General features: G+C 38.9%; 1 protein-coding gene across 1 annotated transcript in view; it reads left to right on the forward strand.

The window, feature by feature from the left end:
• The first annotated feature begins 1,711 nt into the window (after positions 1–1,711).
• Positions 1,712–22,265, forward strand: part of LOC140950207 (eukaryotic translation initiation factor 4 gamma 3-like) — a 61,222-nt gene continuing 40,668 nt past the window's right edge. The window contains 14 exon segments of the mRNA XM_073399445.1: positions 1,712–1,852; positions 4,005–4,096; positions 4,818–4,895; positions 4,986–5,123; positions 6,773–6,832; positions 7,051–7,203; positions 13,305–13,412; positions 14,100–14,228; positions 14,632–14,872; positions 15,677–15,771; positions 15,774–15,806; positions 16,202–16,359; positions 16,922–17,096; positions 17,688–17,873. Coding sequence (XP_073255546.1) covers positions 4,040–4,096; positions 4,818–4,895; positions 4,986–5,123; positions 6,773–6,832; positions 7,051–7,203; positions 13,305–13,412; positions 14,100–14,228; positions 14,632–14,872; positions 15,677–15,771; positions 15,774–15,806; positions 16,202–16,359; positions 16,922–17,096; positions 17,688–17,873 — 1,611 coding nt within the window. The 5' untranslated portion in view covers positions 1,712–1,852; positions 4,005–4,039.

Consider the following 22,265-nt stretch of genomic DNA (forward strand, 5'->3'; position numbering starts at 1 on the left):
TTTTCAATGTTTTTCCTTGATTCTCCCTGTTTTTCCATGGTTAACTATGTTTTTCCCTAATTCTCGCTGTTTTGCCATGTTTTTGTATGTTTTCCTCTAATTTGCCCTGTTTTCTCGTGTTTTTCTATGTTTTCCCGTAATTCTCCCTGTTTCCACATGTTTTCTGTGTTTTCCCCTGACTCTCTCTGTTTTGCCGTGTTTTTCTATGTTTTCCTGTGTTTTCCTATGTTTTCACATGAGTCTCCCTGTTTTCCCGTGTTTTCTACGTTTTCACCTGTTTCCCGTTTTTCCCACGATTCCTCCCCACTTTTTTCTCCTTGTTTCTTGATTGTTTTTTCCCTTCTTCGTTCTGTTTTGTCCTGGCACGTGTGTTAAAAGGCGAATTGATATTGGCGAGACCGCTTTATCCGCTGGCTGGTGTGATTAGCACCTACTGAACATGCGATTTTACAATATTAACTTAAGTACATTACAATCGGGAATTCAATTTACATGTGATTTATTTTAATTAACAACAATTCCTTGCGTAATTGCACAGTAGAAAAAGCCCTGCATATTTAGAAGAGTAATTTTTGTTTGATAGTTGAACAAGTGACAATTGTACACTGTTATAGCTTGCATGTATTGAAAGATACAGTCCTCTTGAGCCTTTCTTGAACCTGTGTGGGGGCTATGATAATCCCCCCGACACTTATTCACGCTCTGTCAACAGCAATGAGATTGCAACAACAAAATAGAAACCTTATAGGGTCACAAGACCACATCGCAATCTTCCACGCGAGCTAACAGCAGAAAGTTTTTGGGTATTTAGTTTTTCAAGGGGCTCACAGCTACTGATTTGAGCCGACTGCGTTCTCGGGAGAGTTCCATTCCAGGGACAATGACGTGGAAGGGGTCTGATACTGTACATAATAGATAACGACATTAGAATTTGGAAAAACTCATTCCTACATCAATTAACAAAATAGCAACTGTTAAAACTGTTAAAACAAAACCGCAAGTTAAAATATACAACCCGTAAATAAAACAGTATCATTCAAGTTCCCCCTTGGGCCTGCTTTTTTGGTATGTGAAAACAGGGGAAAACAGGAAAACACCAGAAAACAGGGGAAACGTAGAAAACACGGGAAAACAGGGAGGATCAGGGGAAAACATGGAAAAACACGAGAAAACCGGTCATGTTGAAACGCAGGCCATCGTAGAAAAACATGGGAAAACAGGGCGAATCAGGGGAAAACATAAAAAACCATGAAAAAACAGGGAGAATAAAGTAAAAACATAGAAGAACATGGGAAAACAGAGGAAAACGTAGAAAAACATGGAACAACAGGAAGAATGAAGGAAAACATAGAAAAACACGGGAAAACAGGGAAAACATAGAAAAACTCGGGGAAACAGGGGAAAACGTAGAAAAACACGGGAAAACAGGGAGAATCAGAGGAAATCATACAAAAACACGGAAAAACAGGGAGATTCAGGGAGAAACATAGAAAAGCATGGGAAAACAAGGGAAGGCATGGGGACACAGGGAAAATTATATATATATTGGGGACATATTATGGAGTCTTACATGAGATACTAACAGAAAAAAAAAAACAAAAAAAACAAATTAAGAAGTCGAACTGATCTCGAGTTATCTCGAAGTCATTCGGCTCTCACTTCGTGAAATAGCCGAATAAAGCCGGAAACCTACAGACTTTCTATTAATCTCGTCCAAAAGAACAACTTTGGTAGCGTCGTGAATCATTTCCTTTGCGCTCCACCGGTGAAGTAACAAGTAGTTGTGGGTTATTCTCCACTCAGTATTATATTCTCAAAGTGTTTCAGTGAATGAGAACTAATCAGAGCACAGGTAAAATGAACATGATAAAATCACATCAGAATTTTTGAACAGATTTTGTGGTTGAGCAAGCTAGCTCACTCGTCCAAAGTTTGGAATATCTTGGTTGTCTGTGCGAGATTGAAGTCGTCAGGGACGACCGGACGACTGGGAATATGGATTCCTGATTACACTTTGTTATAACCTATAACTTATTATCAACTAGATGTATTCCCTTTGGGCAATAAGTAGTCTTTAAGAGGGGGCGAGTGAGAGCAGAAATGTACTTGCCACTGCGCAAGTGGATTTACAATTCCCTGCCTTGCCATCTTTATAATAGGAAATTCTCATTATAAATGCTCCTTGAACTTTATGAAAAGTTACTTGAAGAACGTGCATGTTTATAGTAGGGTCTAAAGGGGTTAGTGGAGTTGGGGAAATTATTATAACAAATTCTGGGCTTTCTTGATTACTCCAGGCGTAGTCAATCGATAGCAATCGATAACAATCGAAGATTGATATGGATTTCCGATAGAAATCAATAAAGAAATAAAGTTGTGAGTTCGATTGATGTCGATTTCAATAGAAATCGATAACGATTGATTTATGGAATGTTATCGATTATTATCAATTGTTATCGGAAAAGATTGTTATCGTTTTACAAGTTAATCATCGACACAATGTTGTCTGTATGGTTTTATTGAGTCATTCAATCATCATAGCATGCAATAGGTTTACAATTCTCAACAAAATACTAATTAGGAACAAAAACAATAACAGGAACGTTTGGTCTTTTTATCGATCTTCAGCTTCAGCACAGTTATAATACAGGAAGAAGAAGAGGAAATAAATACTCTTTTGGATTATCGACTGTTATTGATAATTATCGATTATCGATTGTTATTGATTTTTGCCGATCGATAAAAATCGATAATTTTTTTTCTGTGAGTTCAATTGTTATCAATCCCCGATATCAATCGATAGCAATCGGCCATTGATGTCGATTGATATCGAGTGTATCGATTGATTTCCGATCTCAATTTCTATCGATTGACTACGCCTGGATTACTACATTTTTGTTTCTTTCCCTCGGAATCTTGGTCCCCTGAACTTGATGGGGAAACTGAAACACATCGCGCCCATAAGGAGGAAATTAAGCTCACATATGAGCGAGATTTCCTGTTACAGTTCCAGACCAATCCTTTATGCCAGATAAAACCAGAGGGGCGACCTGATTTAGAAGTTGTCCTTGGTCAAGCCCTAACCCCGTCAAAGTCGGGCTTTTCACAAAACAGGTATTTCAGTAAAACCAGATATTTTATTCAGTTTGCTGTTTTTCCAAAGTGTTCATAAATCACTTGAAGGTAAGCTTAACAAAGTTAATTGTTATGAGATAAAGTGCCGATAAATTTTGAGAATTTTGTGATATGAACTTTTTTGTTGTAGGATTCAAAAATCCGATGGTTGTGAAAACATGTTCCTCCCTTCATTTATGCACCAGCAGTTCAGAGTAATAAGTTACTTTTGTTATGGGAGTACAATATTGTGTGAAATACTTGCTTCAGTCCCCTCTGAGATTTGCTTGCTTACATTGGATAGTTTTTATAATGCAAGAGATGGTAGCAAAAGGTCGCAATCTCAAATTCAAAAGGATGACTATTTAAAACATAATTTATTACAACTAAATTGTACACTGAGGTCTAAATCAGTGAGTGCCATGCTGCTCAATATTTTTAAAAACATTTTTTGAAAAAAATATTCTCAGTCCTAGCTACCTTATTTTCCACAGTACAAGTTGAACCGGTGTATTTATAAGTCAACCCTTCTTTTTGAGCCTGTGAATGAAGATGTTTTTGATTTTGGGTGTCCATCTTAAGTTACTTCATTTAGCCTCCCTGTTTCTCTTTGTATAAATTTGTTGTTAATCCTTAGCATGTATTGCATATCAGTCGGTGTTCTGGTGACTGCTGAGTAAGATGCTGTCACTGTTACTTACCTCGATACTTAACCAAGACTAGATTTGTTGGTAAGGCACTTGAAATGAAATGAGAACCACAAAGCAATAAAACAAAGTAGCCCCCTTCCTTTTATCAGCAATACAATTTAAAAACTCAGTATTTTATATATATTCCACCTTGTTAACTTTGTTTAGAGGCCCAAACTAAAACATTCTATTTGATTATAGAATAACCAGTCTGGTTCAAGAAGTGGATATGCAAAATGAATACTCAACCCAAGAAAGTGATTGATTTTCCAAGTGTACAACCTCAAGTTGAGGTAAATATGCAGTAATAGACCTTGTCACGGTTTTCGATGCCGTCTTGACGAGTAGGCAAATGCATGAGAAATTACTGCTAGTGTTTGTATGGGAATCTAATGTCGAATAATTTCCATAATACGGCTGTTTTGAAAAAAATATGAATTGTAAACTAAAGCTTCACTCTTAAGGATATTCTACTGAAAAAAATTGAGGGCATTTCATGTGCTAGAAGACCAGGTAAAACCTTTTTTTAAAATTTTTTTGATACATTTGTCTGTAAAAATTTCCTGGGAAAAATTGCAGACAAATATGGAAAATGTAAGCAAGCATCTGGAGAAATTTAAGCACAGTCCTGGCCCCCAAAATTTGTTAGTAGAATCCTTTGCTGTTTAGCTTTAGTTTACAATTCCTATTTTTTTCAGAACAGCCGTTTTATTTGAAACTATTCGACATTGGATTCTCATACAAACACTGTAATTTCTCATGCATTTGCCTACTCATCAAGATGGCGTTGAAAACTGTGACAAGGTCTATTCCTCAATGTAAAGGCAGCGTGCCGAGAGAATTGTAATAATGGTGGAGCGCCTTAATTGTCTTTCATGGTATTGAATAGTAAGTCACATACAAGTCTATGTATGATGGTGGGTGTTTGGGAATTAAAAGGTTTTTTATTTATTTATTTGCACAGTTTTCAAATACTTAAACAGTGATTAATACTGAATTCTTTGATGTGAATAGTTGAAGAGAACTGAAAACAGATGGAGGAGACAAGGTGAAATTGCTAAAACTGGAAGTGAAGAGGAACAGAAAACAGAGGTAATTTTTATCTTGAACTCTTATGATGTAGAATGTGTCTTGGGACTCTAGCGGAGTATACAGCTACTCAATCTTTGTCATTTTTACTAGGAGTTGTTACGCAAAGTTAGAAGTATTCTGAACAAACTGACACCTCAGAAGTTCCAGACTTTGACCCAGCAGATTATTGACCTGGATATTGACACTCCAGAGAGATTGGAAGATGCCACTGACCTAATTTTTGAAAAGGTTTGTACCAAGGGAATAAACACAGCATGGACATGAAAATATCTTAAGACTCAAAAAGTTGTTCAGCATGTGCGTGCGTGGGTGCCAGAGTACTCTTTTGAGGGAAATAGTTTAAATGTATGCTTTAAAGTCTGAAGTCAAGTTCTGGAATTGATTCTAGAAACTCCTCTTGTTAATAATTTCTGTCTGTGACTCTTTGTGCAGTTCCAGAACATATCCAAAGTCCAACACCAAGGAGTTGTATTTCTGTCAGGAGTACTCAAGCAGTAGGGTCAGGGAAAAGATCTATTGAGGATGGTCAGCTCATATTAAATTGTAGCTCTTCCTCTTTCCATTTTTCATAAGTCCCTATAACATGCATCTTCGGTTGATATTTAGGGTTGGGGATATTGATTGAGTCCTTCACCTATTGTAATTTTGTGAAACCTGAGACAGCCCCTGCTGCAAATGGTGGGTTCATACTCTCAAATTGGACATTGCATAATTTCTTTGTGCTGCACATTATGCAGGGGTTTCAATATAATCACCGACGGCGGCAAAACACGTTGGCTTCTTTGCTCATAGAGGTGGGCTACTTTTTTACAAAAAGAAGAAGCAACTAGTTTGAATAACAGTTTAAACAAAAAATATATCATAAAATCTGAATGAAAACGTAATTATGATTTGTTTTCCAAAAGGCCCACTGGTTTTACATTATGCTTTTAGTCATGGGAACACTATATTTAGGGGAGCAAGGGTGGTGCAGTGGTGAGAGCACTCGCCTCCCACCAATGTGGCCCTGGTTCAAATCCCGGCATCGACGCCATATGTGGGTTGAGTTTGTTGTTGGTTCTCTCCCTTGCTCCGAGAGGTTTTTCTCCGGGTACTCCAGTTTTCCCCTCTCCTCAAAAACCAACATTTCCAAATTCCAATTCGACCAGGAATCAGGTAGACGAAGAACCACTATGTGGATATGATACCTGCAAATCGTTATTTATTTATTTATTTATTTATTATTTATTTCAGTCATTTTTTCAAAAGTTTCTTACATGAGGTTTACGCAGAATTTGATTACGTGCAAAAGTACAAAATTTAGTTTTCATCATATGTTTATTGCTCGTAGGAATTGATTGTGTGACTGGTAAATTGAAAGCTACATTTTCTTGAATGAAAAACACGCTCTTTTGTTCTCAAATTTAGTCCCCGGAACACTGAAAATCGCATTTTTAGGGCTTTGAAATTTCAAAATTTTCTGGAGAGGAATGCGCTTTGATCTCCCCCCCAGAAAAGGGGACCAATGGCCCCTTGTTGATACAGTCGGTTACTCTATCCAAACCACTGGCTACTTCAATTTTTATTGAAGCCCCTGATTATGGCATTTTCAAATTATGCCATTTGGCTACAACTAACAGATTTCAATCTATTTTTCTCTTTCTTTTTAACAATTAGTTATCCCAGTGAAGCTTGAATTTTACTGGTCAGGAGCTAATTTCCACAAATCTTGCAGCATTCTTGTAGTTGTATCCAAATTACTTGATTGATTATACGGTATTGAAACCCAATGGAATAAGTCGTGTTCCACGAATTGGGTGGTTTTGGATCAGGTTTGAGTGTTTAAGCTGTCTTGCTGTGGATACAGTTTTCAAGTGACATTTTTGTTGTTGTTGCAGGCTATTGATGAAGCTGCATTCAGTGTGGCTTATGCCAATATGTGCAGGTGCCTTGTTCCTGTAAGTAAAAAAAAAGTATATGATGACCCATTGAAAATCAGTTTCTGCTCTTACCTCGTATTTCATTGTCATCTCACATTGCAATTTTTACCTGAATTGTCCCAGGAATGTTGATTCTGTTGTTTCATTGGGCGTATAGTTGGACCAACTCATTTTCACATGGAACCTTGAGCTGTAGCACTAAGAACAGTTTTGTTGCTTTCATGTTTTCATTGCAGAAAAAAGTGGTGGTGGAGAAGGAGGGGGTAAAGAAAGATATATCCTTCCGCAAGATTCTGCTAAACAGATGTCAGAAAGAGTTTGAGAAAGAAAAATCTGTTGAGAAGAGAATTCATGAGAAACTGGAGCACCTTTCAAAAGAAGGACTAACTGTAAGCAAATACCACTTTTAGGCTGGATTCTGTTATGAAAATTAGTGTCTTGATTGATTTAACCTGAGAACAGGCGTTATTTTTTTTGCTTCGTTGCTTCTTTGGCTCAAGAGGGAAAAAAAAAACACCTGATACATTTATTTAACAAGCCGTCAACCATCCCCTAATACACATAATAACGTCTGCCTTGACTTGTCATGTCATTTAATTAGCCAATCAGCGTTGACCAGATGGGAATCAAATTTTTGGCGGGAATGATGTCTCTTTTGAAATCAACTTTAGGGAAAAGAAAATTTTTAAGTACGTCCATGTTCAGATGGCCCTTCCTAAAAAAATTTCTTAATGTTTTTTTGGGTGATGAAATGGAGCTTCCGTACCTTTATTTAACAGCTACAAATGATAAAGAATTTACTGGTAAAGTTTTGTGCCGAAAGGAGTCTAGTAAAAAACAATTAGGCTGAAGCACCATATGTCACAAACTGGAAAGTGTTGTGAAAGCGAAGATCGCTCAGAATAATTCGCAGGTTTCTGAAGGAGGAATTACCGTCAAACCAGGTCAAGATTCCAATCATGAATTGATTATTTGAAAAGTGAACCCGTTTGTCTCCTCTGTAACTTGTAGCCGGTATCAAATTGCATTCAAATGATCGGTGAATTTTTTGACTGCATTTTTCAAGTATATGATGAGATGGAAAATATTTCGATGGATGAAATTTCTATTTAGACATTCTTCAAATTCAACGTAAATTCAGGAAAACTGAGCCAGCAGAAATTTGATAACGACCTTGCGTGTGTATTTACTGCTCATTTATACGCAAGCAAAAATGCAGACTGAAATCAACAACAACTAGCGGATGGCAGCATTTTGGCCAATCGGAACAGTGCAAATCATCCGTATTGTTTCCTATCCAAATAGGAAAAAGTCCAGATTCTGGCTTTTTTGCATGTGACCTGTAAGAAATGTTTTATGCCCTCCTCCCGAAAACAGATAACAGAGATAAAAGGAGAAGGGGTGTCTAGAAAACGACTACCTACTACCTAGAAAACGACGACCTGGAAAACGACGACCTAGAAAGCGACGACCTAGAAAACAACGACCTAGAAAACGACGACCTAGAAAACGACGACCTAGAAAGCAACGACCTAGAAAGCGACGACCTAGAAAACGACCACCTAGAAAACGACCACCTAGAAAGCGACGACCTAGAAAACGACCACCTAGAAAACGACCACCTAGAAAGCGACGACCTAGAAAGCGACGACCTGGAAAACAACGACCTAGAAAACGACGACCTGGAAAACGACGACCTAGAAAGCAACGACCTAGAAAACGACGACCTAGAAAGCTACGACCTAGAAAACGACGACCTAGAAAGCAACCACCTAGAAAACGACGACCTTGAAAACGACAACCTAGAAAACAACGACCTTTGAAAACGACGACCTAGAAAGCAACGACCTAGAAAACAACGACCTTTGAAAACGACGACCTAGAAAGCAACGACCTAGAAAACGACGACCTAGAAAACGACGACCTAGAAAAGGACGACCTAGAAAACGACGACCTAGAAAACAATGACCTAGAAAACGACGACCTTGAAAGCAACGACCTAGAAAACGACAACCTAGAAAGCAACGACCTAGAAAACAACGACCTAGAAAGCGACGACCTAGAAAACGACGACCTAGAAAGCGACAACCTAGAAAACGACGACCTAGAAAGCGACGACCTAGAAAACGACGACCTAGAAAACGACGACCTAGAAAACAACGACCTAGAAAACAACGACCTAGAAAACGACGACCTAGAAAACGACTAGCTAGAAAGCGACGACCTAGAAAACGACGACCTAGAAAGCGACGACCAAGAAAACGACGACCTAGAAAGCGACGACCTAGAAAACAACGACCTAGAAAACGACGACCTAGAAAACGACGACCTAGAAAACGACTACCTAGAAAACGACGACAAGGATGGGGTAGCTCGAAGGATTAAGGTGTTAGAGGGGTACAGAAGGCGGGAAATAAGAGGACGATAGTAGGGAATTATGAAGGGGTGAGAGGTGGGCGAAGAAGGAAAATTACAGATAGTAAAAATAGTAAATATTATTTGTACCGGCTAAGGGTACGAAGCCAAGGAATAAAACGGTGGAATTGGAAACGCAAGGTACGCGAGGTCTCCCCTCTGTTTCGTTTATCAAACAAGCGTTGCCTGTTTGTTATTGGATAGATTTATTTGATGACAAGAATTGTATTAGTTTTTCAGTAGAATCGAAGTGAGAAAGAAAATAATTTACAGTCTGTCTATAAATCCGCTTACCTGAAGAATTTGTTAAAAGAATTTACTCAGGGTTTTCAACAGTTTTTGAAGTAGGAGTTGCGTTTATTTGAGTAGGAGTTGCAAGGCCCGGAGGGCCTTGCTCTCTAGGGGGGTCTGGGGGCATGCCCCCCCAGGAAATTTTGAATTTCTAGACTCTTGGAGACGCATTTTCCCGCATTTTGAGACGCAGAACTAGCAAATTTTAGATATCGAAAATACTGATAAATTTTGATGCTTTTAGTAACTTTAACCACAATATTAGGGTACGCTTTAACCACAATCAGGGTTTTCATGTGGCATATTGTTGTAAGTTAATATTTAATGTTAAGATTTGGATTTTAAGGCTTTAGTATGTTAGTCATTGTATAGGAATTTATTGTACCTGATGATTTTTTTTTTTTACCGTGTATAAATAATGATTAAAGATTAGTACATAATTTGGGTTGAAAAAAGTAAAAGTGATTAAGAAACAGCGAAGGTAATTGAATTTTCAATAACCAACAAAAGCTACTTGTGTATACTTTGTTCATGTAGACCCATGCACTTGGATAGCTGTTTGTCCAGTCTAAACAGAAGCATTTTTTCTGGGCCTTCTCTTGATGCCTGGAAAAGGCTCAAAAACATACTAAAGCTATACACGAACTGTTTTAAACTCAAACAAAATTTACAATTTTGAATATCCTTATTACTTATCGATCACAAACACCGTTCAGTCCTACTTCATCATTCAATTGAAGTGAAGTATGCAGAAAGATGGTAGTATCTACAAGTCGAAACATGGAGATTCTTTGTCTTCTGAGAAGAAGACTTTTAGTCAGAAAAGTCCTCACTATCATCGTCATCATCCTCCCATCCACTGTCATGTGCTTCACTGTCGTCCGATTCGCCATGCTCTTCATCTAGACAGAAGACTTTTGCTACCACTTCTTCTTGTTCTTTCTCCTCAAATTGAACTATTTCCTCTTCCGTTTGCGTACCGGCATCTGCTTGGGTAATCTTCGGGAAAACATTACTGTGGCTGTGAATGGCGGCACATGATAGCCGTGGCGATGAACATAACAACAAAACGTTTAATCATACACGAGGCTGAATCAACTCACAAGTATCATCACAAACATCCGTTAGAAAGCTTTAGAAATCCGTAGCACGACAAAGAAAAACTGAAACAAACGACTTACAAAACACTTGGGAAACTTGATGAAAACCTTAGTGAAACTTCAGGTTATTTCACGGTGGCCTCGTGCCCGCCAATCCCGAGGCCCCGTGCGCATGCTCCTAATAAACAAGGGGGTAAGCCCGCTGGTCAGGATACCAGCAGTTACAATTACATTATTACCTGCAGCATCCTTTTTCTTTTTCTTGTTTGTCACTGTCAGCGACCACATCTCCCGTAAACCACGCTGTCGCTTTTCTGCCATTTTACCGTGTTCTTGGAGACGAAATGTGGCGTTTTATATAGAGTGGCTTCAGAAACCGCTAACTACAATGTTCCCTGTAACTGAGACCCAGTCTTCGACTCGTCCTCAACGTTTACTCAACGTATTTACGCAGAGAACGTATTTTAAAAGCAGACTCAAGCGATGTTTTGGCGAAATTTTCCAGAAAAATTTCAAGTTTGCTTGCTCGCAACAGCTTTGTGAACACTTACCACTTTTTATCAAAAGTTTTATTTATCATATAATTTACCTAAGGGAAAGTAGGCGTCGCAAATCAAAAAGTTGCCGTCGGATGCGACGGCCGACAGCTGATTTTGAAAACACTGAATTTACTAACCTGTAAAGTGCGATTGTTGTAACGACCCGCCACAGAAGTAAGTTAACATTGAAGTTTTCTGAATTTAGCTACGAGATTAAGACGATTTGTGTTTGTCCTGATTGAGAATTATAAATGTATTTCTTTTAGAACGAAAAATTATTAAAGCTTGGTGGTCATTGGAGCTAACCAGTTCCTAATTAGACACCCTCCCCCTCTAGAACTGGCTGGGGTGGTGGACAATAAAGTGTTTACCAAGAGAGGATAACCTCTCTTGGTGTTTACTGATTAAAAGTATATCGGGTTAGTTTCATGAGCGATCCAGGAGTGTGCTAATAAAAAGAGGTTTGGGGAACGAAGTATTTCTAAAAGTCAAAATTTGGGAAATTTTCACGTTTAGGCGGAGATGCTCGATTGATTTATTGATTAACGTAAACCTTCGTTACATGTACCCAGCGAGATACCTACATCTATTGTTCTTAAAACCGTCTATTGTAATTAAAACCGTCTTTCGCATTTTTAAACAGCAGTTACAGAGTGCCTAGTGTCGTCGCAGGAGCTATTGTTTTGTCTTGGACATTGCATTGTGCATTGCGTGAAAGTGATGGAAGAATTAAAGATGAACCGAAGTGAAATTTTTAATTTTGCTCTGCGGCGTTGTCTCTATTTCTCATGATGTAATGATTTATTTCTGAACAATTCAAAAGTTCTACCGGAGATCTCACTGCATATATACCACGCTATCGGACCTGTGAGGAAACAGAAACTCCTAGGATGATAGGATTCAAATCTTACAGTTCAAATACAGTTCAAAGCTGATGACATGTCAACCTTCATTGTGTCCCACATAATATTTCACAATTCTCGTTACCGGTATGCTGCCGTTTCATGTATGGAAAGGTACGAGAAAATGTTGAAGCCCTTCTTTCTTTATTTTCAAAATATAAACTGTTTGTTTACGGTGTTGAGCTGTGAACACAAAAACGGCACGCCTGATTTATTTCCTGTTTGATTTATGTGGGCTTGAACTTCCCGCTATAAACGACGCGCCAGTGAAGCCGTGTATATTATTTAGGTCATTTAGATTTGATGGAAATTTGTTTAAATTGATATCAGGATAATAAATGGTCAAAGCAAAGCTTTGCTTCCAGTAGTCACTCAGGTTGAATCATGACTTCATCGACCCTACTAAAGGAAAATTTGACTAGAGAAACTTTTTTAGTGGAGCTCTCACGCGCGCGCGCAAAGGGAGCACAATTGGCAACAAATTTGTTTTTCGGCAACTTCCATGCAGTACCGAATGGAACAGAATTTTCGCAATATATACCCAAATTTTCGAAAATTATCATCGGGAAGTTTTTTTTCCGCATTCAAATTTGCTCCCGAATGTCTAAATTTCTGGTTGAAAGGTTCGCATTTCGGAAACGTTTCCGGAAGTCTGGGAACTTTTCCGGGAAAATACTGTACCAATTGCCGCTGTTTCCAAAGTTTCTTAAGTTTTGGGTGAATGGAAAGCGCCCAAAATGCATCCAAGAAATTTTGGTTCTGAGAGAATCGTCTGCACGTACTACGATGTGCAAAAAAGTGTGCTGCACGAGCATATTAGACCTATTGACCTTAGCATTACTTATAACCAGCCCCGGGTAACTAGCGGCTATGAGCGATTTGCGTGGGTGTTTGGCACGTTTGATAAGATTACACTGAGATTTGCTATGAATATGCTATTTTGGTTTTGTCCGGGGATGGGACATTTCGCACACTTCTATTAAGACTGTGGAGTATGCAGGATACAGATTAGTAAGGGAAACTTGAAATAACTAGTTTGGCTAAAGATTATAAAGACAACTGTGTGTAATGTATTGAAGTTAGAGTTCTAAAAGAAGTGATTTTTGTAGATCACATTATATTTCCTCAATCTTGATCTTTGAATTATTTAAAGCATACATGGCTTTCTGTGCACAATCCTCTTCCATTTTAGATTCCAACATTCAGGCATTTTAAACTCAAAACTTGTGTTTACTTTTCTTAGGAAGAGGAACTGGAGGCAAAGAAGAAGGAACTTCTGAATGAGGAGCATCAGGCCAAGCGAAGAACGCTGGGAAACATTCGTTTTATCGGTGAACTCTTCAAACTGAAGGTACTCTATCAAGTTTGACTGTACCATTGGTAAACGCTTCACTGTTGAACATAAACTTTCAGGTCATTTATTTTACTTAAGCTGGTGGAAACAGCTCAAAATATCTTTTGGACTGGTCACGTCTCTCACTGAGGTGAATGTACTAGCCTATGTGGAACAAGAAATAATACATGTAATTTCTCATTTATCTAAATCATTATATTGTTGCAATTTTTCAGTTGCAGGGTTCCAAGTGTAGTTTAACAGATTGATCAAATTGTTGTGTCATGTATTGCGTATCACACATAAGCATGAAGTGCTTTTCTACTTCACATCTTAAAGCTTTCTGCATTTAGCAAAGGTCAAAAAACAGGAGACATGGCAGAAATCCTTGAAACCCAATATTCATCATTACAAGCATGTACTTTGACATGCTTCAATTGGTCATTTAGTCACTCTAGTTGCTTTTTTGTAATTGTTTATGTTATTATAGGTATTTTATTGCAGAATGCAATTCCTAATTCACGCTTCTGTCAATTTGGGGTGAGCTTATGTTATTAAATAAGTTTTCTGCTATTTTCCACCCAATATGTGCATAATGTAAACTACATGAAAAGCACAATTCCTGGTTTAGAAATGTTGTCAATGACCATTGCCATTGATTGGTTGTTATTTTGGGCCTTGTTGTAATGATTGTGTTGTTTGCAGATGTTGACAGAAAGGGTCATGCATGATTGTGTCGTTAAACTGCTAAAGAGTAATGATGAAGAATCCTTTGAGTGCTTGTGCAAGTTACTTTTTACTATTGGAAAAGATCTTGATCATGCCAAGGCTAAGGTACGAACAGCACATAGCCGCCCTTTGGAATCATTGAATTATAATGCTTAAATTATAAGAATGCTAATTCTGAAAATAACAGGAAAAATGGATTGGTGTTGTTAAGCCTGTAAAGAGGAAAAGTGATAAGCTTTGTACTCTAAATCCTATGATTCAATGTTACAGATGGACCTTTACAGCACTAGTGGCTCACTATCGCTGGAAGTTGGGCTAACAGTGGTTTTTTTTTTCAATGCCTGACTCGTAAAATAATTGCAAAGTAAGTTTCTGCTAAAAGGAAAAGGTTTCAAAGGCATTCACTTGAGAGGGGTCTTAAATATAACTTTTACAAGCCTGCGTATTAAGTTTAGTACTTTATATCTCTTGTTTTAATTTATTATTATTATTATTTTATCATTTCCAGCCAAGGGTTGATCAGTATTTTACACAAATCAACAAAATAATTCAAGCAAGGATAACGTCATCACGTGTAAGATTCATGATGCAAGATGTTGTGGACTTGCGAGATAATGGTTGGGTTCCTCGCAGAGAGGACAACAATTCAAAGACTATTGATCAGATCCACAAAGAGGCTGCTGATGAGGCTAAAAAGGCTCAGTTGAGGATTCAGATGGACAAACAACAAGACAAGAAAATGCCAAGAGGTTAGTTTGCTAACTTTAGCTTACATATAACTTTGGAGATTTGCCGATTTATTTGGCTGCCACTAAGTTTTTAGAAGGATTTGGTAAATAATTAGTTTTAAAACAAAACAATAGATGAATGGTGCAAACAATGTCCTCAGCCCTATAGACAATAGCAGCTGTGTTTTTCAAGGTCACTGAACGTAGAAGCTTCTGAGAACGTGTGGCTCCAGCTTTGTTTTGGTGACTGTACTTGAAGATCTTTTGGTTCTGTTTTCCTATAGCTGTAGTAGTCGGGGATAATCCCCTCCCCTCCCCTCCCCCCCAGACCCTTGGCAACAGCCCTGCTTACTTCTTTTAAATGCTGGATTCTTGCCTCAATTATTGGAGGGTTGAAAGTTAAAGGGGTATAATTATATTAATTAATATGTGACTATTCAACTTGAAACTGAAAACTCTTCCTAATTAGTCTAAATATTTGCATGAGTTAAATTTTATTCAATACATCAAACACTGCATGCCCAATTATTATACGTGTAATTATTATTTGTATTATTAATTTTTTTTTTTTTGCCCCACCAATTTTTGCTTTCAAGCAACCTTTATTTCACGCCAAATTTTCAACTACACAACGTTTGCTTTCAACCCTCAAAATTTGTTGGTATTTTGTGCTTATGAAAGAAAAGGTGAAATAAACGTCACATCACAAGTAAGCTGTGGTTATTCCACTGTTGTTGTTTTGCTATTAATTTGTTTTGGGTTACGTTTAGAGACATTCATAATCTGAGAAGGAGACCATTGCTTCTAAGCGCTTTTGTTCTTCAGGGAACATGGGTGAGCATGATAGTTCACAACCCTCTATCCCTCAGGCTGATGAAACCTGGACAACAGTGGGCAGGGGACCAAGAAATGTAAAGGTCAGTGACTGGACCCTAAAAAGTTCCAAAACATTAAGGTACATAGAACATCTTATAATAGTTTACATATTATGGGACAGTTACTGTTAGGTAAAATAACAACTTAAGTTTCAAAAGGGATTTGCTGTGGTGGGTAATTAACACAACTGAGAAAATTTCATTGACAACTTTAAAGTTCCACTCATTCTTCAGTTAACTTTGTCTTACATTCAAATGCGTCCCTGGTATGAAGTCTAAAGTGCAGGTTACTAAGTACTTGGCATCCCTGGTAAGCACTCATCACTTATTCCACGGTATAGTGTTTCTTCTAACGTTAACCTTGCTAAAAAAAATTCATTAGGGGAATGGTAGAAAAAATTCAAAACCTATAAGTATCTCAGTGAAAATTTGAATAAATTCAGGTTTTTAAATGCAAACCTGTGTCTTGCTTCAGCGCCCTGTGGATTCTGAAAACATCTTTGTGGGACCAAGTGGCATAGCTTATGGCGCATGGGCACGAGGCAGTAGCGGTGGTTCAGGAGCAGTAGGAGCTAGTGCTGGTCCATCAGCTTCTGCTGCAGCTACTGATACATATAACAAACCTGCTAACAGGTAACATTCCTTAACCATGTTCTCATGCCTAGGATTTGAAAATCCGAAATTCTATTTTGTAAAACTCTAAATCAACAGTTATACATATGTGATGTACTTTTGTAATTTTGCAGATGAAAGGACAACAGTATGTGCATGTCCTCTTTACTTTTTATATGAACAATAAGCTTGGATATACAATGGAACGAATGGTCACCACTATCAGTTAGTCACAACAACAGAGTTAGAGGGATATTGATCAAGGCGGTTCGTCACCTCTTCTCCACGTTTTGTCTTGATCCATAAAAATACCCCCCCCCCCCGCCCCCCCCACCACTACCACGACCAAAAAAATACCTGAGACCAATATCCAGCCATCTCGACTGGACAGGGTTGGTCAATGAAGCTGTATGTGGTAGCGGTCTGCAGTTTGTTTTTCTTAACATGAATAAAATGCCTATGTTAGGTTTCTTTTCACACCGTTACATCAGTTGAGTTCATAATTTGCCAGGATTATCTCACTCATATCATGTCCAGACATGATTTATTTGTATGAGCAAATTTGTCATATCCATTTTTCTAGATATTCTATCCTGGCTGGGGAGAGAAAACACTCAGCTCCTGCTAAAGTGTCCGCTGGAGAATCCCGTCGTCAGGAACCTCGTAGTCCAGTATCTGGTGGAGGAAGGCGAGGACCTTTCTCAACCCAAGAACGTGAAAAGGCTCTTGAAGCTATGCGTGCCGTAACACAACCAAAGGTTTGTGTTACTGAAGTTCAAACTGCATGGTAGCTCAGAATTGAATGATGATATTTTACAACAGATTAAACTATAAAGTATTGCTCGATATATCACTTGGCTTGTCACACTGTATGAATTCATGAAGAGATCGTCTGTCGAGCTACTGCTCAGTGTTTTAGTGTCTGTTGTAGTGTTGTAGTGAACTCTCAACAGATACCTCCCAAAAATGGGCACCTGGAGTTGGCCCGTGCATTTTTTCGAGAGCTAAAGTCTATGAGAGTATAGACCACAAAGTGGCTCGATGATGGCAAACTTTGTTTTTCTTTCTCTCACACAAGAAACTTCCTCGAAATTAGAGGTCTTGGCTCTTCGTTCTTATAGACCACAGAAATGGCATCAAAATGTTCAAAACTTTGCAGTTAAACCACGAGCCACACTTTTTAACTTTACTTCTATGGTATACAAGAGTGTAGACATTAGACAATTGTTATCTATTTGTGAAAGTGAATTCTCTATGGTGTCCATCCCAAAGGGAGTTGACGGTAATCTTTTTCATGCATTAAGCCGACGAAGGTAACTCGTATGGTCCAATCGCTTATTTCTTTCTAGCGTAATACCCAGGCACGCGGCGGGGGTCGAGGGTCTTTCATTTTAAAGCCTGGAGCTGAAAACTTTCTTGAGGTTGCATCCGTCGGGTCAGCAGTTTCTGTTCCAGTCCAAGAACTAACAGTGGAAGACATGGAGAAGAAATCAGTTGTTATTATTGAGGAGTACCTTAACAGCAAAAATATGACGGTATGTTTGAGAGATCGCTGATTAGATGATTGTTTCAGGGGGACCCAACGACTGTTTTCTGTAAAATATATGTTCGGAGAAGCAAATATTGCCTAGAATTCTCTTTTTCTTGAGGATGGCTAAAAAATTTCTAGATGAACGTTCCATTCATGTACAATTTTCGAAGCTTATCTAATGAATTCCCTACGATTTTCTGAAGTTTAATTTTTCATATTTTACTAACCGGTTTACACTATTTATTTGGGCGTGGCCCAAATAGAGTAATCGAAACGGCTTGTTTTGACGCAAAAGTGCAATAGGCACGCAATACGTGCTAACGTAAACATGCGAAGCGAGGCGAATGTCTGCCATGCGAACGTCTTGTGAAGGTAAGAAGCAGTGGGGAAGAAAGCTCTGCTGGCAGGGTACTTTATCCCACTTTTACGATCTCAAAATATAATCTGAGTCTTCAGTATTTTTACCTCATCTAAATTTGGAAGTTTGAAGTCCGGGGATGAAATGTGTTAAAAATATTCGTACTATGAACGGGTTTTCGTCACAATAAGACTTTGAGCGATGTTAAATTGTTTTGAATTCCCTACGATTTTCTGAAGTTTAATTTTTCATATTTTACTAACCGGTTTACACTATTTATTTGGGCGTGGCCCAAATAGAGTAATCGAAACGGCTTGTTTTGACGCAAAAGTGCAATAGGCACGCAATACGTGCTAACGTAAACAAGCGAAGCGAGGCGAATGTCTGCCATGCGAACGTCTTGTGAAGGTAAGAAGCAGTGGGGAAGAAAGCTCTGCTGGCAGGGTACTTTATCCCACTTTTACGATCTCAAGATATAATCTGAGTCTTCAGTATTTTTACCTCATCTAAATTTGGAAGTTTGAAGTCCGGGGATGAAATGTGTTAAAAATATTCGTACTATGAACGGGTTTTCGTCACAATAAGACTTTGAGCGATGTTAAATTGTTTTGAATTCCCTACGATTTTCTGAAGTTTAATTTTTCATATTTTACTAACCGGTTTACACTATTTATTTGGGCGTGGCCCAAATAGAGTAATCGAAACGGCTTGTTTTGACGCAAAAGTGCAATAGGCACGCAATACGTGCTAACGTAAACAAGCGAAGCGAGGCGAATGTCTGCCATGCGAACGTCTTGTGAAGGTAAGAAGCAGTGGGGAAGAAAGCTCTGCTGGCAGGGTACTTTATCCCACTTTTACGATCTCAAAATATAATCTGAGTCTTCAGTATTTTTACCTCATCTAAATTTGGAAGTTTGAAGTCTGGGGATGAAAGTGTTAAAAATATTCGTACTATGAACGGGTTTTCGTCACAATAAGACTTTGAGCGATGTTAAATTGTTTTGAGAGGTCGAGAGCGAAAGGAGATTTGCGGGAAAATGTTTTGACTTGCAGCCTAGAAAGATTAAAAGAAAGATTACAAATACATTTAGGAATTGGTGAATGAACTTAAAAGGAATTGGTTTATGGTCGGTACGAAAGGAGCATTTTAGTATATTCACGGGCGTGTTTGCTCGTGAGTGTCAAAGTCACGTTTGTGGGAAAAAGCTGGGATAAGATTTATGTGTAAATCCGGGCAGTATACAAGATCAAATGCTGCGACTGCCAGGCTTCTTACATCGGTGAAACCAGCAGAAGCCTTAGCACGCGACTGACCGAACACAAACGAGCGACGAGGAATGGTGACGTCAACAATCACATTGCTGAGCACCATTTACCGACGAAACATCAAATTGACTAGGACTCTGTGACATGTATAACGTATTCTGCAGACTACTATCTACGTCTTACTTTAGAAAGCTGGTTTACTAACTTAGAACAAACGCCACTGAATCGTAGCCAACAGATACCAGCGCCGTACAAACGACTTAATGACGACATTAAGCAAAACTAACTACGAGAGAACGACTGGAGAACTGACAATTTAACTAACAATAGACGACTATTCGCGCCAGTCCCTTGCATCGCGAGTATAAATAAGAGCTCCGCATCTCATTTCTGCCCAGTTCGCGTAAGAATCCATTCGCTCTGTTAACCGATTCTTGTTCTTTTAAGATGGCTGACGAACCGCTCCCGCCCCGGCCAATGTTACACAAGCTCCAGCTCTGCTTCAAACAGCCCAATCGCCAGTACAGTGCCGATGACTGACTTTCCCTTGCCTGTGTTTCGCGGGCGCTATACTTCCAGTTTGTTTACTGCCCTTCCCTTGGCTCCCGTAAGGTTTTTACACGTTAATGTTTTGCTTTTGTATTATCCAGTAGTGGTGTTATTCGTACTTTCCCTCGCTATCTGCGGTTTGTGCAGTGTTCTTCCCTCGGCCCCTCATAAAGTTTTAGAGCTTTCCCTTCGGCTCCCGTAGTTTGTTGCACGCTTTCGTTGTTAATAATTTATGTTTTGCGTGTTTTGCCTCACAAACACCGGCTTTGTGCAGTGCTATTCCCTCGGCTCCCATAAAGTTTGTTGCACGCTTGTGTCGTATTTTGCTTTATTTAGTAATTTTTTGTTTTCCGTGCTTTACCTCACAAACATCGGGTTTGTGCATTGCTTTTCCTTCGGCTCCCGTAAAGTCAGTTACACGCTTTTGTTACGCTTTAGTCAGAAATTTGTTTTACGTGTTTTGCCTCACAAACATCGGGTTTGTGCACTGCTGTTCCCTCGGCTCCCGTAAAGTCCGTTACACGCTTTTGTTACGCTTTAGTCAGAGTGTTTTGCCTCACAAACACCGGTTTTGTGCAGTGCTATCCCCTCGGCTCCCGTAAAGTTTGTTGCACGCTCTTGTTTAATTTGTTTATTCAGTAATTTTTGTTTTGCGTACTTTACCTCACAAACATCGGGTTTGTGCAGTGCTTTTCCTTTGGCTCCCGTAAAGTCCGTTACACGCTTTTGTTACGCTTTAGTCAGTGTGTTTTGCCTCACAAACACCGGTTTTGTGCAGTGCTATCCCCTCGGCTCCCGTAAAGTTTGTTGCACGCTCTTGTTTAATTTGTTTATTCAGTAATTTTTGTTTTGCGTACTTTACCTCACAAACATCGGGTTTGTGCAGTGCTTTTCCTTCGGCTTCCGTAAAGTCAGTTACACGCTTTTGTTACGCTTTAGCCAGAAATTTGTTTTGCATGTTTTGCCTCACAAACACCGGGTTTGTGCAGTGCTACTCCCTCGGCAAGTTTGTTACATGCTTGTGTTCATTTTGCTTTATTCAGTAATTTTTTGGTTTACGTGTTTTGCCTCACCAACATCGGGCTTGTGCAGTGCTTTTCCCTTCGGCTCCCCTCAAGTTTACACCCTTTTGGTTTTCTTGATTTGTTTTATTCAGTTTACGTTTGTTATGCGTGCTTTGCCCAACAAGCTCCGGTTTGTGCAGTGATTTTTCCCCGGGTCCCCTCGAATTTGCACGCTTTATTTTTTTGCTTTGTGTTATTCAGTTTTAAGTTTGTGTTCTGCGTTCTTTCCGTCACTAATTTATTCTTCCTTCGCTTCCCGTAAAGTTGGTTCATCACTTTTGTTGCATTTGGGCTTTTATTTGGTCAATCTGTTCGGTGTGTTTTATTTTACACTGTTGACAGTGGTGTTATTTCCTCGGCCCCTGTAGATTTTGAATGATAATGTTTGTCTTTGCATTTTTCTGTAATTTGGTACACGTGTTTCGCCACGCGGCCTCCAGTTCTTTAGGTTTACTCCCTTGTCCCAGTGTGTTTGCTCCCTTATGTTCCTAGTTGTTTTTCTATTCTTTTAGTTTATGTGTGCTATTCGTTCCTCGCCTTTTCTGCCGTCATTTCATATGTTCTTTTTCCTGCGCTTCCATTGTAGCCTGAAAGGGTGTCTAATGCCCTAGTCGGATTACTTACGCTCAGGCTGCCGTCCCTTGGGTGGGTTTTTCTCGCGTCTTCTCTGCGCCTTAGGTTTCCTTTTTACCTTGGACCTTTATTTCCGGTTTATTTGCTTGTTGCCACTCAAGGGTTGGCAGCCTAATCGTGTTTTACCACGCAGTCCTTTTGGTATTCTTGCGATGAAGGAAGAGACGATTGTCAACAATCGAAACCAAAAGGGACTCAGGCTTCCTTTGGAACTACTGTGATAACTTTAACAATTCTTCTTATTCTTTCAATTTTGTTTCGCAGAGTGACTGTTAATGTAGTTGTTTTTTATTGCGCGTTGTGCGTTTACATGTTATTGTGTACATGTATATTGTGACGCGGTACATGTACGATGCTCGGCGTCGGGATTTTGCATTATCAGCAAGTTTTGTTTTTGACTGTTTTAATTGCAGTGAGGTGACGATAAGAAAAGGTAATGAGTCAATTGTACAGAAGGAAAATTGTTTTGTGGGAGAAATAAAAGAAGTTGAATTGAGATCTCGCCGTGAGAAATTTCTTTTAAACA

This window comes from Porites lutea, chromosome 1 (assembly GCF_958299795.1).
Source record: "Porites lutea chromosome 1, jaPorLute2.1, whole genome shotgun sequence".
Lineage (NCBI taxonomy): Eukaryota > Metazoa > Cnidaria > Anthozoa > Scleractinia > Poritidae > Porites > Porites lutea.